At 46.9% G+C, this 17455-nt stretch overlaps 1 protein-coding gene across 4 annotated transcripts; it reads right to left on the minus strand.

Moving 5' to 3' along the window:
* Window positions 1–1384: 1384 nt before the first annotated feature.
* On the minus strand, window positions 1385–16227 carry prkcg (protein kinase C, gamma). Of its 4 annotated transcripts, none has more exons than XM_037455201.2 (18): window positions 15580–16227; window positions 15096–15183; window positions 13889–14135; window positions 11637–11668; window positions 11460–11542; window positions 10536–10647; window positions 9825–9953; window positions 9586–9742; window positions 9256–9457; window positions 8708–8905; window positions 7036–7209; window positions 6664–6755; window positions 6148–6210; window positions 5920–6058; window positions 4786–4866; window positions 4517–4624; window positions 3888–4028; window positions 1385–3086 (listed from the first exon to the last, which is right to left on the minus strand). In XM_037455201.2, the coding sequence occupies exons 3-18, from the start codon at window positions 14128–14130 to the stop codon at window positions 2925–2927; spliced, it is 2115 nt and encodes a 704-aa protein (XP_037311098.2). In that variant the 5' UTR covers window positions 14131–14135; window positions 15096–15183; window positions 15580–16227; the 3' UTR covers window positions 1385–2924. The 4 variants fall into 4 exon arrangements, with proteins under 4 accessions (XP_037311098.2, XP_037311099.2, XP_037311097.2 ...); XM_037455202.2 differs by having other exon boundaries at window positions 15399–16227; XM_037455200.2 differs by having other exon boundaries at window positions 15358–16227.
* Window positions 16228–17455: the final 1228 nt, after the last annotated feature.

A 17455-nucleotide genomic window follows, 5' to 3' on the forward strand; every position in this document is an offset into this window, starting at 1 on the left:
GACTTAACCTCCTTAAGTAACCTCCCTCTCTTCCTTCATCTTACACTCCCCCTTGCCCCCCCCCCCCCCCCCCACCCTGTCTCCTGTGGTCCATGTCCCTTGGTCTATTTTTAGCTGCCTCATGGAGGAATCCTATATTTTTAGTAACGATATCAATAGTCTAAAGCACACTCTGACCTCAGGGCAGGAGCGAGAGAGAGAAAGAGAGAGAGCGATGCAGAGAGAGGGAGGGAGGTGGGGAGCATGAGAGATTAACGTGAGATAGAAAGAGAGTATAGAGGGAGAGGGAGAGGAGGAGGGATGATATCGTGTCAGAGCGACAGTGAGTGACGGGCCGCACACACAACTTGGGTCCGCGGGGCGCCGGAAGCTCAGTTACATGAAGGGAGATGGTGTGAGGGGGGGGGGGGGGGGGGGGGGGGTTGAGGCTGTGGTGAAGAGCTCGAGCTCACGCAGTCGACATTAGGTTTACCCTGAGGAGGCTTTACCTTCACACAAAGGCGGCCTTCTGTGTATTTGTCTTTAAAATACCTTATTTAACAGGGACTAATAGTGACAGACACGTTACAGACTATAGAGCTACATCAAAACGCAAAAGTCACATTTCTTCACTTGATTAGTGACACTCTTTTGGTTGTAAAGAACATCAAGCTGAGTCTTATAAATAAAAAACAATTGTAAAAAAAAAATGTGAGAAAATTCCCCCGTTCACAGCCTGAACACCTTTATAAGACAACAAATAACTGTAAAACAGATCATAACATTGATGTGGTGGCCAGGACAAGATAAGACATGCAACTCGTACGAAAGGGCCCAGGCGGTGTATATCGAAAAGATAACAGCAACAATAAGACATTCTGATCAAATGGTTTAAAGAGAATCACACAAACAATGCATTGACGCATTTTCAGAGAAGAAGACGGATGAAGTACAGCTAGAGAAGGAGAGGGGAAGTTGATGAGATTTTAATGTGAAGGTCAACTTGTTATAACTCACATAACATCTCTATGGGATATTAGTGCCATCGTGATGCTGGAGGGGTGTGAGGAGGAGGAAGAGGAGGAGGAGGAGGTGACTGTGTGAGTCTGCCTCAGAAGACGAGGAGGGAGAGAAAGTGAGACGCCTGAGAGGTGGTTTTGCTGGTTCGACAACTACGGAATCACAGTAAATAGAGGGGGGTCAGCATCTTCTCTGTTTGACTGTGTGTGTGTGTGTGTGTGAGTGTGTGTGTGTGCACATGCTTGAGATTGCAGTTTTGAGTGTGAGTGTGTGTGAAAGTGAGGGAGCGAGCGTGACACAGAGGCGTGAGGAGGAGACCAAGCGAGAGGCTCTGCATGTTTATTTCTCAGCAGCCTCGCACACCATCGCAATGAAACACTTTGTGTTTTTTAAATGTTTTTATTTTGATGTTCTTTATTCCAGCAGAAAAAAAACACAGAAGTTCACTCTGACAGACACATACATTTTCCTTTGTTTTATTATCGGTTGTTTCATCTATCGCCTTGAAATCTTGTGACACTTGACCTCAAGCCAAACTGAGCTGAGCCATCAGATCAACTGCTCTGAACTTTTATAGCTGTCCATTTTAAAAGGGACACACATGCGCACTGCCAGATGTTATTCCGCTGGATGAGAGATGGTTGTAATCACCGATATGCTGACATAGAATTTAAAATAAAGATGAGTCAAAGAAAACTGATTTGTGTGTGAAACAACTGGCTGGTTTGTGAGATAAGAGCGCTGGAAGGGGATTATTAAACGGTATGTTTGATAGCCAGCCCTGCTCAGATAGCGCTTAATGACAGCCCTGCTATCAGTTTTCCATGTATTGAACAGTCCAAGTGAGGCTCACTTCTAATTATGCCCAATCAATGCTGCGAGTGCGTCATAACGCGGCAAAAAGCTTGCCGGCTCACACGTCAAAAATGATGAATTACTTTGGAACTGTATGAAGCATCTTGAAAACATGATTAAACGTGTATTTTCAAAGACTGTATTTCCATAGTTCAGTGTAGATCTAAGAGGGCATCGATAAGCACGACGATTCTGTATTGCAACGCAGTTAGCGGCAAAAGCTCGGTGAAAAATAATAGAAAAAAAACGTGGCAGTGACAATAGAGTCAGGCAGAGCAGGGAGGGGCTGCGTTGTTTCAGCGTAGCAGGGGAGGGGTCATCTGAGGTCACCGGTGTGATGTTAAATTCAGGGTTGGAGCCGGGGGCCAGAACAAACTGACTGAGCTCTTCCACCGAAAGAGACCACTCGCTCAGTTTGAATTGTGGTCAAAGTGTCAACACCCACTTTCAGTAAGACACATTGGGGTGGTTGTGATGCTCAATCCCTGTACTGTGGAGAACACACGATTCCACTAGAATAAACCTGCTAACAAACATTTGACCAGCTATGTGACCTGTGTGTGAAAAAAAAAAAAACTTTAAAATTCTCACATCACTAAACCATTTTTAATACTCACGGGGAACGTTTGAGATGAATTGGTTTACACGTGTATAATTATTTGAAAAATCTACAGCTATATAAATCTAGTGTGTCAAAGCAATTCATTCTAAAAACACTGCATGCATTACATCCTTTACCGAGTCAAGGGTTGTCTCCCAAAAACCTCTAACATGACATTCAATGGTATTATCCAGGCTTTGTTTGTGTGGCTAAAACATATTCTGTGACTATCAATATATATATATATATATATACTGTAATATATCCAATGCATCCAACAAAGAGAGTGCTTAAATATAAAGGTGTCTTGGCTTTTTCTTGTAAACGTCAGTATTTGGTTACGGGATGTCTTGAATACTCGCCGCTAGTTCTCATCTTCGAAGATTTATTTTCCCTATAAAACTACCATTATGGGGATGAACGGGGTATTTTGATAGAGGTGTTGTTGGAGCCGCTTTGGAAGCCATTTTCAAACAGCCGTGAGTGGCGAGGGGGCAAAGTCGGGGTTTTGGAAGGTGAAGCCCTGGAAGTCCTCCTGGTCGATGGCTGCTAGCACATCCGGGTCAGAGGGAGTCAGCGCCGGCGCCGCTGCTGTGAAGAAGTTGTCAAAGTTTTCTCCTTTCCTTCCACCCTGATGAAGAAGAGGAGAATATCAGCCTGCACTTGCACACAGTTGTGATAAATATTGATTGTATACAAACACACTCACACACGCAATTATCTTCCCCCTGAAACAAAGAACGCAATCATAAAAAGACTCTACCGACGCCTCTCTTTTTCTCACCCACCCCCTCGTTTTCTCTCTGAGGAACCCTCTTCCACACCTACGGTGGAGCAAAAAAAAGCCGCTCACGTCTCCTTTGCTGCTCCCTGACAGCCGCTACGCTGGGCGATGTGAATATCATTTGGCTAATGTGTCTGGCCTCTAACCCCGGAGCGTACTCAGCTCACCCAAAGCACATCTCGCTCTCGGCCAGCGGGGCCGAAAATTGGCGTGCGGTGGGCTAATGATGACGGACCATTTACATATAGCAGGAGTAGGCGGGACCCCAAGGTCAGGGGGTCCTGCCTGTTATGACTGGACTGTCTGTTCCCGAGCGCTCAAAGCTCATCTCTAGAAACTATCAGTGGGGATGAAAGAGATTAAAGAGACAGGGAAGATGGAGGGAGGGAGGGACACGGCCATTTGGACTGAGAGGAGGGTGAGAGGGGGAGAAATGGCCAACCCAAGGAGGGCGGCTGAGTGACAGACACATGCTGGGGGGGGTGTGGGAGTCTCTGAGAGAAAGGAGACAGATGGAAGAAAGTGACAGCTTCAATTCCCTAAAAGTGTCCTTGGAGAGAGAGGACGAGGAAGGAAGAGAAGGCAAGAAGGAGAATGAACAAAAAAAAACAGAGAAGAAGAGTCTACAGAGTCTTCTGGTCAACTGACAGTTCTGGGCTTGAAGGGCGCCTGGATCTCCAGCCTCTCCAGGCGGTCCCAGTCAATCCAGCGGAAGAATGGATGCTCCTTGATCTCGGTCTCGGCATCCTCCCCCCCGCCCAGGCGCTTGGCCGGGTGCTTCGTCAGGAGCTTGGGAAAGATTATGGACGAGAAGGTGAAAAAGTGGAATAAAAAACCCCAAAATATTGTGTAAACAATGGGGTACCTAAACATATGTGCTCTGCTTCTCTTTGTCCCCTATATATATGTATATATATATATATATATCAAATGTATATATATGACAAACATTTCTGTGCAAATTAATCAAAGAAGACACAACGTATTGATTAATGAGTCCGGCCAGCTCTGTTTCCAGTCTCTAAGTCTCTAAGTTGATGGCTGCTTGCTCCCATGTGAGAGTGGCATTGCTCCTTTCATCTCTCTGAGCAAGACAACAAATGGGTGCATTTCCTGAAACGATGCACCATTACTTGAATTAGTCAGTGCATGTTTAACCTGTTTGGTATTTATTTGAATAGCAGAAGACGTCATTTCTGATTACCTGAATTACATTTGCCATAGTCCTAAGTGTCTTTGTGCTAAAAGGTACACGAGTCAGGAAAACGTCAGCTTACTCCCTTGCAGATGGAGACAGCTTCACGAGTGAGGCTTTTTGGGTAAACCACACTCTGCTCCATGATGGACTGAAACAGCTCCTCCTCGTCAATACCATCGAATGGTGGCTGGAAGCAAAAGAGAGAAAATGGAAAAAAAACAGAGTAACCTGTGGGAAAATTCAAAGCAAATATGTTGAAATCAAAGTTCTCTTGAGAGTCCTTTGAAGTGATTACAAAGGAGAAAGCACTGCAGGCTCAAGGCTCTGTGCACACGGCTCTTTTGTTACCTGTCCCGCCAGCATTTCGTACAGCAGAACTCCGTAGGACCACCAGTCCACTGCTTTATCATAGGGCTGATATGCCACGATCTGAAAAGGGTGGAGAGAAACATCAGAGGAGGTCAGAGGGATCGGCAGCGTGGAGATGAAGAAGTAGAAGCAAGAGGGCGAGAGAGAGAGAGAGAGAGAGAGAGAGAGAGAGAAAAGCGCCGTTGTAGCAGTTGGCTCCAAGCGGATGTGCAGCTACATCACAGAGAGAGAGAGAGAGAGTGGTATTAGGGAGGGTAAATGTATGAATGAGCTCCGAAAGGAAAAAATCAACACATGACTCTGGATTTGTGGGGGGCTCGGAGTAGGGGGGGGGGCAGGGGCATACGAGGGAACCATTCCCAGCCCCTGGGGAAATATATCGTATCTCTCCCAAAATGGCAGATGCGGGAGAATCAATGGGTGTTTACATAACAGAGTCAATACCCAGGGGTGCCATAGCGAGGTTTACGATACCAAAGACGTGCACAACAGTCACGTCTTCTCTGTCTCTCTGCACTGGGCCCGTCTGCTACGAGAACTACAAGTCCATGAACCCAGCGAGCTGAACATCTACTTAAGTCGCTGTCTGTCCCACGCACGCACGCACACGCACACACACACACACACACACACACACAAACCCACACAGGATACAAACGACAGCCGTCAAACCTTATGCAGCAAACAATGCAGCATTTCGAAAATATGCCTCCTCGTCGATGAAATCCTTTGGAGATTAAGTTGCAGGGTTTTTTGTTATTCTCAAGGGAGTCAATCACCTTAAGTCAATTACAGTAAGAGAAAGAAAAAACGGTAACACGAGGGCTCTGAAGGACGACCGTTATGTCCATTCAATGTCCCCATCGCGCAGGCACACGCCATTACTAATGGAATCAGGTGCAGCTCATTCTTTCTAAGATGGTCAGAAAGGACGGCGTGGACGAGGGGGGGCCTCAGCGGAGCGTCCCGCCGCCGTGCTGCAATGCAGGAAAGAGGTCGAGCAAGCAAAGAGGGGAAGACGAGGGGAGGCGGGGAGGGGGGCGGGGGGCATGATGGTTCTAACACACGAGGGGAGTTCAGTGGGCCACCGCGTGAGAGCAGGGCTCGGCGTACCTCAGGGGCGATGTAGTCAGGGGTGCCGCAGAAGGTGCGCGTGGTGTCGCCCTCCAGCAGGCCCTCCCTGCACATCCCGAAGTCGGCAATCTTTATGTGGCCCTCGCTGTCCAGCAGCACGTTGTCCAGCTTCAGATCCCTGAGAGAGAGCAGACGCATCACTCGGCTGCCGGTCATCGGACGGTGACAGAACCCGAACCGGGCCGTGTCAGAGGCTCTCTCCTCTACCTGTAGATGATGCCCTTGCTGTGCAGGAAGAAGAGGCCGACCGCTATCTCTGCTGCATAAAACCTGGAGGCAGACGGGAGAAGGAGGGGGTTCACCACTGGTTGCTTTATCCTTCCGAAAATTGGTCCAAGGTTTTTAGCGCAGAGAGAGGAGAGGAAATTTGAGACGTTGATGAAAGGGAAAGAAACCAAGTAGATGAAAGGATTAAAGACAAAGAAGGAGAGCTGGGAATGAGCAACAGGGTAAGAAGTAGTTTCAGATGATCAAAGATTATTGATTAGATGAAAAGCCAGCAAGACGGAAAATGTAGATAGAAAAAGAGGAGATAAGTGGGAGGAGAGAGCCGGGGGGGGGGGGGGGGGGGGGAAGGGCCGGTATGACATTTGATCACTTTTCATGAGTTGAGAGAGGAGCGTGTATGTAAAGCAACAGAGGATGAAAGGTAGGCAGGAAATGAGACGCCTCAGATGAACATCATTCTTAAAGGTGAAAGAAGGGAGCTTTTCGACTACATACGCTGCATGGGGCTCTTTGAACTTGCCGACTATCTGAATGTGAAACATCAGGTCTCCTCCATTGACGTATTCCATCACATAATACAGACGGTCCTGCAAAAACAACCCCCCCCCCCCATACACACATGAATATACTGTACATACTCCTCATTCATAATCACCTCTTGTCCAAATTAAACAGCAATCTGTTAAAACCTCCTCCAGGACCAAGGACCTTATTAAAGAAAGCAAACTAATTAATGAATTAATTAATTGAAATTTTCAGGCAGCCTTTATTGAAACGACCCCGGGAGGACTACGAGGCCAGAATGGCAGGCAGGTTTAGGAGCCCTGTATACCCACCACACACACAGACACACACACACACACACACCTCAGTCTGGAAGGCGCAGTAGAGAGATGTGAGGAAGTGAGGGCGAGAGGAAAGCGCCAGAACCCTCCTCTCCACCATGGCGCTCTCTGTGTCCTCGTCCTGGAAGAGAACGTCCTTCTTCAACACTTTCACGGCAAACAGGCGCTCGCTGCCTCGCTCCTCCGCCAGCAGCACCTGCACCGACAAGGCAATGCAGAGAGCGCTACTGTCACATGACAAAAGAACCCCGAAGCATCGTAAAAGCAGCTGCGGAGCGTCTTCAACCTGCTGAACACAATCCTTACCAACAACAGCTAAAAAAGAGCCTTTTTTTTCATTCAAAATTCCTCTCATAGTCACAGTGCGCATCAAACTCACCTCTCCAGGTGGAATCCTGCACGTACTGTGATGCTGCTGCTGTTTTTTTTTTTTAGGTCATTGTGTTATGAGAGACATGGTGCTCTAGTTAGGAGACAACTAGTTCAGCTGTTTTAAAAAGAATGATGTGCTTTTTAGGCACATTTCCAACAGTGTGCGCATTGAATGGATAATATTACTTGCCGTGCTGAGCCCGGACGGAAGTTATTCCATCACATACACAAATGAGTGAACATTTGGACCTCCTTATCAGACCTTGAAAACACTTTCAGCGGCTATTTTCACTCGTGTCAAATTGGTGGCCTGCGGGTTGCAGTCAGTGATGTCATAGCTTTCAGGAGAGAGGCTGTATCGGTCACATGCTCTTTTCTGGAACAGAGGATCTGACTTTACTTTGAAATAGTGGGGAAAAGCAGAAAAAAATTACATGGTGTAATTTTCAGAATCCAATGTGATTACACAATGGTGCTGTACATGTGAATGTTCTATGTGTGTGTGTGTGTGTGTGTGTGTGTGTGTGTGTGTGTGTGTCTGAGTGTGTGTGCAGTCCCACTGGTGAAATCCCGCCCCTTCCCGTGTGATCTTGTCTCCTGCTCTGCTTCGTGTTCCCATGAAAAATGGAACTCATCCCCCTCTAGAACAGGAACAGATCTCACTAATACAATCATCTACTTTTCCCTCTTTCTGTTTTCTTGTTACCCAACTTCCTCGTGGTCATTTAGTCATTTCCCAAAGTACAGTAATCCTTCCCTCTTCTTCTTCTCCTCACTTTTTCTCACTCAGTAGCGCCGGGGCCGGTCTTTCCTTTCTTGGGTCGCTTTTTTTTCTCCCTCCCATCTTACGTAAGTTGAGTCTATTTCTCTTGTCCTCTGTAGACTCTCCTCTGACAGTTACAAAACAGCACAGGGGAGAATCAGAGGAGGAGGAAGGGCTCCAAACTCCACTCTCCTCATTATGCCTCATCTACTGGGGAATGAAAGAGAGACAACGGAGAGCAGAGGCTCCCTTGACATGAACACCTCCAGGAGGACCGTAGGGAGCCAGCCAGCCAGGCCTCACGACTGCTGACCACACAATAGGAGGGTTAAATGAATCATTCGGCAGTAGTAGGAGACACAACGAGCATGTTAGTGGGGAACGTTATTTTCCTCAGAGAAATTCCGCTCACGAGCCGCTGCATGAAATGCCACTTGAAGGTCGGCTCCTTCAAATCGTTTAAAGCCAATACCAATCTTTGTCGCTTGAACAGCCTCTTTTATCTGACAGCTGTTGGGTCGGGGGTTCACGCGCAGGAGACGACACTCGCTGTGTTCACCTTGCCGAAGCTGCCTTTGCCCAGCACCATGAGGAAGTTGAAGTCCAGGATGCCCACTTGGACCTTGGCGGGGCCGGGGGCGTGGACCGGTGGACAGGACGGTGAGGGGCTCGGGGACAGAGCCGCTGGGAACGGTTCGGTCAGCGCTGCGGGGAGCGCCTGAGGCAGAGACGGCGTGGTGCCGTCCAACTGAGGCTCCTGCAGGACACAAAACGTGACAGGCTCAGTTTTTACGATGACAGACAGCCAGAACAATCCTGCACCCTGGTGGAGACACGGCATAACGTGGAGGGAGTGGACCACATCTAATCTGCTATCCAATTAGGTAGCTTCAACATCGGGCATAAATCTTCCTGTTTGTTTTCTCAGATATAATGGGTTCAAGATCACGACCCGGTGTGAGTTGTGGCAGCTGTTGTATAATACATGTAGGTAATGGCCAAGGCTTGGGGGCGAAGGGTCATAAACATGGTTAAAACATTGGCGAAGCGACCATTTGGTCCACATTAGTAGAGACCGACCGGCCATAACGAGGTACGTTCCGTTACCTCCAGGTCTGGGTCCGGCACGGGGATGTTGTAGTACTCTCCCTCGTCTTGGGCCAGCAGCTTGAACCAGCCGCTGATGGGGCGCCTGAAGATCTCACTCACTCCGAACGACAGCGCTCCCATGAAATCGTTCCTGGACGTGCGGTCCCAGTCCCACACCTCCACAGAGAGACGCCTGTCCCACTGGGGGCCGCGCACTGAGCTAGGGAGACACAGAAGGAAATCTTTTAAAGATGATCCTGATTTCAAAGGCAATTTCCAAATACATATATTCTCCTGAATATTGGAAAAAAAATGCTTAAATATACAAATCATCATCAAGGTTCTCACAAGGTGAAACTCTCGTTCCAGATGGGATTGAGTGTTGAGCGGATGGTCTTGGTCTTCTGTTTGCTGTGGCTCTTTGGGTCTGGAATCAATTTCAGTTTGACGTACGGGTCCGACAGGCCGTTTGGGTCCATGGGCATCAGGTTACGAGCCTCCCGCACTGGAGAGAAAGAACGAAGAGCAGAGGGATAAATCCTTCGTTACCTGTGAAATCCTCCTATTTGTTTGAGTGGTCCTCTCACCTGTGACAAAGACATCCTCCTTCTCTCCTCTGACGGTAAGGTGGATCCTTCCTCTCTTCTCTGTGTGGTCTTGGCCACACAGACTGGGAACGCTGGTCTCACATCGTCGATGGACGTTCATGTCACAACCTCACAGTTTGTATGTATAGGTGACAGATGACAGCAAGTTAAGAACAAATCAATGTATCGCATTGACTGCTAAACAAAAGGCTAAGTATATATTATTTTTTCTTTATACACAAATCTAGTGTGTGTGGTACCTTAGGTCTTAAGGTAATCATAAGTCTCAAGCAAGCCACTGCTTAGCTTAGCTTAGCGTAGCTTAGAGATGGGAAAACGGGGATGAGTGCTCGTCTGACCGTCTGAAGGAAACAAAACTGTGTCTGCAACTCGACAGCTCACTAATGCACATGTTATAAACTCAATTTTACAAGAGGTTGTGTTTGACTATTTCTCTGCCAGACACAGTCACTTTGTGGAGGCTCCGCTGGTTTCCAAACTCCTAATCCAATTCTCCGCAAAGAAGGGAATAAGTGTATTTCCCCAAATACCCCAAAACATAAACATAACAAAGTCAACTCCAAATTTTAAAATCGAATTTTGTCTGGCTGCAGTTCTACTTCCCCGGCAGGGAGGCGAATCCCAATAGTGTACATGTGTGGACTGATTACCATCTAACGCACACAGATTGCTGTGTGTAGTGAAACTCACAGCCACATTTCATGCCCTGGTGTATGAGTCCGTACAGAAGCGAGCCGCAGTGGTCGCAGAAGGTGGGACTGGAGTAAGTCTGCACCTTAAACATGTGTTGAGTCTTCAGGTCCTGAAACACAACACACAGATAAACCTGCATTGAAAACACACAAACACACACACACACACACACACACACACACACAAACACACATACAGCGTGACCATGGCGGAAACTGCAAACGCACAGACATTCACACATGTAAATGCATGAGTATGATTAGTGGAGAGATGTTGAGTGGGGTATTCATGGACAAACCAATTAGATTCCTCCACTGGGAGAGGACATATAAATGAGAGTGCATCTAGGCTGTGTGCCTGTGTGCCTGTGTGTGTGTGTATGCTGTGCAGAGAGGGATGAATCATTTTTATCTCCCCACAGCTCATCAGACCCCGCCGCCGCCGCTCTCCACACACCAACTTCTCCCAAAATGTTTTTCCCTCTGAGGCGCTATTTAAATACGCCATCACGCGGTTTCTCCTCTCTGTGTGTGTCTTCTTGTCACTCTTGCTTCCTTTCCTTTTGTCACACACATGCTCCCCTTGACCTGATTTTCCGAGGCACTTAATACGGCTGGCATAAGAAAACAAGCAGACAAATCCTCAAAATATCACAGAAAGGAAGGCCGTCAGTTACTCTCTCTCTCTCTTCCGTCTCTTATCAGCCCCCCTCCACCCGCATCTCCTCCACTCTCTATCTCCAACTCGCTTCATCTCCGGGGGCCTTGCAGGGTGACTTGTGCACGGACAGACAGATGAGTCATGCACATGTGTTCCAGGCATCGAGAGGACGGCGGTTGTGATGGCGACGGGCTGAACCCTCGACTGAAGCCGAAAGCAGGGAGTAAAAAGGAACGTGAAAGTAACGGCACATCTGCTCACATCTGGTTTGGGGCCCGCCACAGAGCCAGGACAAGTGAAGGTCACAAACTCGTGACATCTTTTGTGAACCACAAAGCTGCAAACTGGAAGAAAAACGCGGAGAACAACAGCCAGTGGGAAAATGAACGGAGGAGATTATCTACGGCAGAAAAAGGGAATAACTGATTTCATCTTTACCTTGGCATTGGAATCCCTGTTTGCCGATGCCCCTGAGTGAAAAAGGCACAAGGATTAAGAGACAAAAGTAAAAACATGTTGTTTCCAAGCCAGCAGAGTGTAGATTGCACTGCCAAGACAGATAGTGCTGCTGCAATATTCTCTTACAATACACATTCAGGCACAAAGTTGAGACCCACCGAGACCCAGTTGATAAACAAAGCCATTGTGTGTGAAGTTTGTGTGTCTTTTTATTCTTTAAGTCACACTGCTGATCAGGTCAAGTGGTGTCAATCATTGTCACACACACACACACACACACACTAACAAAACTCTCCTGTTTTAAGAACTGCTGTGTTGGCTAGTTTCCAATGTCTCCTAAGAGCTTTAATTGAATAATTAAAGCCATTGATTCACCAAAGTGTCCACTCAGCAGCTCGCCTGCTGTGAATCAAGTTTTGATTAGAAAGGCAGACAAACAAAACGCCGCTGAGAGCTTCCCAGAGGTTCACAGGAAACTGACCATAATCACTGATCGAAATGTTTCACTATTTGTCTGGGTAATAACTAAAGATTGGTTTGCACAGGGTGATCTGATCCTTGATCAACATGCAACCCAAGTCTCTGTCTGCAGCAGCCTCAGTGTGTTAGGTCAGTTCTGCTTTTTGACCAGCAGAGAGCATTAGAGGTCCAAAGATGAAGGTTTGGAGCGGACTGATACTGTTGCTTCTTGGCCAGATATCACAGGGAATTTAATGCATTTCAAGTTTAATGATGCAATGAAAAACCTATGCAATTTGAAAAAAACAGGTGCCATAAAAACCAGAAAGAACCCTAATAAATATGTCACCATTGCTGTCGTTAGTACAACCAATTCGTCTACTAAAATACGTGTGAACATCTGCAGTATAAAATACCTGTTAGATCTGCCCTTTGATCAGTTTGATTTATGACCATTGAGAGCAGCAGGTCAGGGACTCTGAACTATGAACATGGCAAAATTCCAGTTGAAACGTTGACGATAAGTGAAGGAGCCACACACGGCACAACCCAAACCCCTTTAGAGCCTGACTCTATATTCACAAAAGTTACACTTCAAAAATGGTCGCAATCGTTTCGAAAGTCTTTTAATTAATCTACCAATAGCCTGCAGGGGCGACGATACCCATATTGAGAGCTGCTGCTCTAACACTCTGTGGGAAGGAAACCATCTTTTTCACCCTGAACTGTGCTGCTGCTGCAGCCAAGACAGTTGGAGAAATGTCATGAAAGCCACCCAGAGGCTACTGGCAAATGCACCGCCCTGTGTCCAACATACAGCACCACCATATGTCCAAACACACACACACACACACACACAGCTTCACTGGGAGAACAAGCTATCTGCATGGTTATTTGCATGGTTATTCTTTACTTGAGCCCAAGTGCTCCACCTCAGTAGCGCTTGCAGCCATTGGCCCTTTAACTTGATTTCGTTTGCCATGCCCACCACTTAATAACATGTTTGTCCTTTATTAACCTCATCAAATACAACGCTGCAGTTTTAATTAGTTTTATTGACCAAAGTTAATTTCATTACTTAGACTAAAAATGTTCACTGTCAAAAGTTTTTTGGAGCATTTCTGAATGCAGGACTTTCTATCGCATTCTGATGTTGTGGTATTTACGGTACACTCCACCAATTTTACCTTTGATAATTCCATAATGTCTTTTTTGGCACTGCAGGAGCTTGGCTAGGTCTGAAACACTAACACAAATGGGCAGGATCTAATTTAAGTTTCCACTGAGTGGCATTATGGGAATCGAAAGATACAGCATTTTTGGAGCTTTGTTCATGCGTAACAGTCTACATTTAGACAGATTCTAGGGTGGATTTATGAGTTCCACATCCACATCTTTGAAATACCAAAGAGTTTTCTTAAACATCTAAATTATTCTTCCCACGCCGCTGCATGCGTGTGTTTGTGCACGTGCACATGTACTGTTGCTGGCCAAAAATGTCCTAATTGCAATCTGGCTCGTGTGTCTCCGTGGGTCTGCATGTGTGTGATGAAGCTGCTTAAGTAACTGCTGTGCTGTGTGGGCTGAAGGTGAGGATGTGTGATCCGATCAGGTCACTGTGGTAGGCTGGTTCTCCAGCAGGCAGGTTTAAGAGAGAAGGAGTTCAACGAAAGTAAGGCTGAGTAGTGGGATGCATGAGGAGGCGGCTTACGGACTGCTAAGTTGGTTTCTGTGTAAATGCGCAGCTGTGTGTGTGTGTGTGTGTGTGTTACCAGATGAAGTCAGTGCAGTGGCTGCAGAAGGTGGGCTGCTTGAAGAAGCGGGCAGTGAACTGGTGGTCTTTCACCTCGACAATCCTCTTGTGTTTGAGTGCCCCCCTCCTCTGGAACACAGGCACCCGGGCTGGGGGGGAGAGGGGCGACGGCAGCGGGGAGACACCGGGGGAGGTCGCCGGCGTTGGAGAAGCCAGCGTCAGCGGGGAGAGGGATGGGGGAGGGGAGACTGGGATGGACATGTTGCCTGAAGGATACAGTAGAAAGGGGAGAGTCAGTGAGGACGGTCTAGTTGTACAGGCGGGAGACCTTGAACAAGGGAGAGGGAGGGGAGGAAGCAAGGACAGGGTTTGAGGAGATGGAGGAGGAGGGGGGGGGGGGCGGAATGGGTCACGGTGGCAACAGGAGTTGTAATAAAGGCACGTGAGAGGCATGATGACGTGATGGAGAGAAAGATCGAGAATGAAGAGGAGGTGCAGAAGAAGACGGAGGGAGTGGAGGGATAGTGGCGTGTGGGTGAGAGAGAACAGAATGGTTGAATGAAGGACATGGAGGTTAATTCAAATAAGGAGACAGAACCCTCCTAAGAGACTCTGAGACGCTAAACGATTAGTGCAACTCACTGATTGTCCTAAATACGGCGTGTCCATTGTACCTACATCCCCCTCCCGCTTATATCTCTATCCCCTTGGCAGCTATGACTAAACCAACCTCACATCCTGGTCATCATGTCAACTGTGGCTCCTGTTGCCATGTCAACAACTCCCCAAACTGCTCCCATATTAGAGCCTGTATTCAATGTCGACTTCCAGCCTGCCCCTATTAGCAACGAGTCCCATTTCAGAATTAAAGTTTGGACCTGAATAATATGTATATGTCTACAGGGATCGTGATGCCCGTGATGTATAATAGCAAATATCATCTGCTGAGATTGTGGCGCAAGAGTTGCACACTTCTTAAATAATAAATGAAACCCCCAAAGAGATTTAATGAATAAATAAATATGCCCATAACAACAAAACTAAAAAAAAAAACATGCCAGAAATCTGATGAAATGATGGTTTCTCAAAAAAAGAAGCAGAAACTAATCAATCAAAATGGTGTAGGCGGACGAAGGATGGAACAGAAACTTGTAAATGAATGTAAGCAAGAAATATGTTTTCTGAAAATGTGTGCATATGGCAAAAAAACACAAAGTAATTAATACCTGAATTTTGGGCGGTTTTGGAGGAATAGCCTGACTTAAGGACAGCTTTCTTCTCTTCCTCCTCCCCTTCTTCTCCTTGTTGGGCTCACTTCAAAAGAAAGGGTAAGGTATCACACCTGTAGATCTCAAAGAGATCAAGATAAATGGTGCTTTAGTCAAAAAGAATCAGCCAAAATTTTAAAATAAAATAAAATCCTTTAAAAAAAGAAAAAAAAAAAGCTAAAGCAATAAGCGTTTCAAGAGATTCAAGTTTTCAATGAACCAGAGACAGAAGAGGGAAGTGGTAGATATCCGTTAACCCACAGGCAGGGCGAGGAGGAGGACAAAACAGAGAGGTGGTATTCTCTTTCCAAGATTGATCCTGTTTTTACTAGGAAGATGAGAGATGTAGCAACAGAAAGGAAGAGAGAGAGGGAGAGGAAGAGGAAGAGAGGGAGAGATAGAGAGAGAGAGAGGCAGCGATTCATTTTTAAATCTGGGTTACTTCTCTCAGGAGAGGGTGAGGGAGGCACAGGAAGGAGGACGGATGAGACAGAAGCTGCCATTTCTGCCGCCACCATTACAGTATGGACAAGCAAGCGCCAACTGTCTCTCACTTCCTCTAGTGCCAGATGGACGGAGGGAAGGACGGGGGAGAGAGGGAGAGAGAGAGAGAGAGAGAATCGAGTCTGGAAGAACAGAGAAGGGAGCCTCAGAGATGCAGTTACCACTAAACAGAAAAAGGAAATGAATGGTTAGAAGTCTTTGAGCAAGGAGAAAATCCAGGTGACTTAAGAATCAACAGCCCTGTGAAATAAACAACGCTGTTAATATTTTCTGTTACGGAGCAGTTAAAAACATTTTCATTGCATCTGCAATTTGTGCTGAGATCAAAAGTGAGATCCGACTGAGCACTGAAACCAGGTCAGCTAAGCCCGATGGGAAGAGGAGTCACCTAGAGGGGAAAACCTGTTTGTCCATCGATCGCCCTCACGTTGTCAAGGACAGACACACACACACACACGTGTTCATATCAACATCTGTGTTGCATTATTTGAGGCACAGGAACTGTGTATCTTTCTAATATTTGTATTGCTTTCATTAATGAATCCCAAACAAAGCTGTAAAGAAAAAGTTGAACACTTTTGCTTTCTTGCCGAGAGCCGTTGTGAAAGCTGATAACAAAACACATCTGGTATGTGTAAGAAGCAGCAGCTGGTTGGCTTAGCTTAAAACATAAAGCACCCGCACCTCTAAAAACTCACAGATCCACTTAATCCCTACAAAAATCAAGTGTACATACAAGAGATTTTTGGTTGCTAATCAATGTGCTATTTATAGTCTTTTTGCTAAGCTAAGCTAACCAGCTACTGGCTCTAGCTCCATAGAAACTGTGCAGACACGGGAGCGGCATCAGTCTCCTCCTGTAACTCTCAGCAAGGAAGTGAAATAAGTGTATTTCCCAAAATGTCCAATTATCCCTTTGACCCTACAACTCGATGGCTTTCATTGTGGGAACCGGCTTTTCTTTCCAATTTTTAGTGGAGAACAGATTGTTTGTTGTCCCCCTCTCCCCCCCTATCTAATACACAGACACACAGAAACCCACACATACACACAGAATTAATCACACTCCATGTGTGCACGTGATCTACGGACAATCTTGGGGGGGAGGGAGCAGCAGGCGGGGAGGGGGGGCGAAGGGGGCGATCGTAGTGGGACGGAGAGACCGGGAGCGAAGGGTTGAAGGTCTAATTGATGGAAATGTAGGTTATTAGTCTCCTGATGAGGACACTGGCAGGGAATTAATTAACAATTATAATTAGCAAGATTGTTAGAGAGCAAAATGGTGTCAGCCAACAAGATAAGCGTGAGCTGGCGTGCGCGAGTCCGTGTGTGTTGCACGCCGCCGTTGTTACTGTATGTGGGCACAGAACGCCTGTGTGAACACAGACCCTATCAGACAATGATATATATGTCATTTGGGCATTAGTCATGCTGAACTGGCAGCTGATTGGAAATGATGGGGGACTTTCGTCGCCATGGAACCACCATCCATGTCTTCATTGTCAGGCCCATGAGACTCCATCAGCTTCTTATCTCACATGAGTCACGTTCTCCTTCCAGTTGTCACGAAAGAAATGAGGAAGTCGTCCTCACACAGTGTGAGAGGGGGAGAGGGGGGAGGGGGGAGGGGGTGGGGGGGGCACAGAAATGTGAGCCGTTCCCTCCTCGGTGATCAGTGCTTTGAAAAAACAAAGCCCACAAGCTCCGTGCGGCGTGATGAGTAAGCACTCGTGAGTCTAGAGTGTCCGTATCGCCGTGCGTTTGAGGCGCTCCACAGCGTGTGATCACGGGCCATGAAAGCGAGCTGGTGTGTG

Source organism: Pungitius pungitius, chromosome 11, assembly GCF_949316345.1.
Source record: "Pungitius pungitius chromosome 11, fPunPun2.1, whole genome shotgun sequence".
NCBI classification, from domain to species: domain Eukaryota; kingdom Metazoa; phylum Chordata; class Actinopteri; order Perciformes; family Gasterosteidae; genus Pungitius; species Pungitius pungitius.

Coding starts and splice junctions, on each gene's coding strand:
- prkcg (XM_037455201.2), bottom strand. CDS start 14,130: ATGTCCATCCCAGTCTCCCCTCCCCCATCCCTCTCCCCGCTGACGCTG. Junction 11,543..11,636: donor ACAGGGATTCCAATGCCAAG/GTAAAGATGAAA, acceptor TTTTTCTTCCAG/TTTGCAGCTTTGTGGTTCAC. Junction 4,029..4,516: donor CTGTCTCCATCTGCAAGGGA/GTAAGCTGACGT, acceptor ATCTTTCCCAAG/CTCCTGACGAAGCACCCGGC.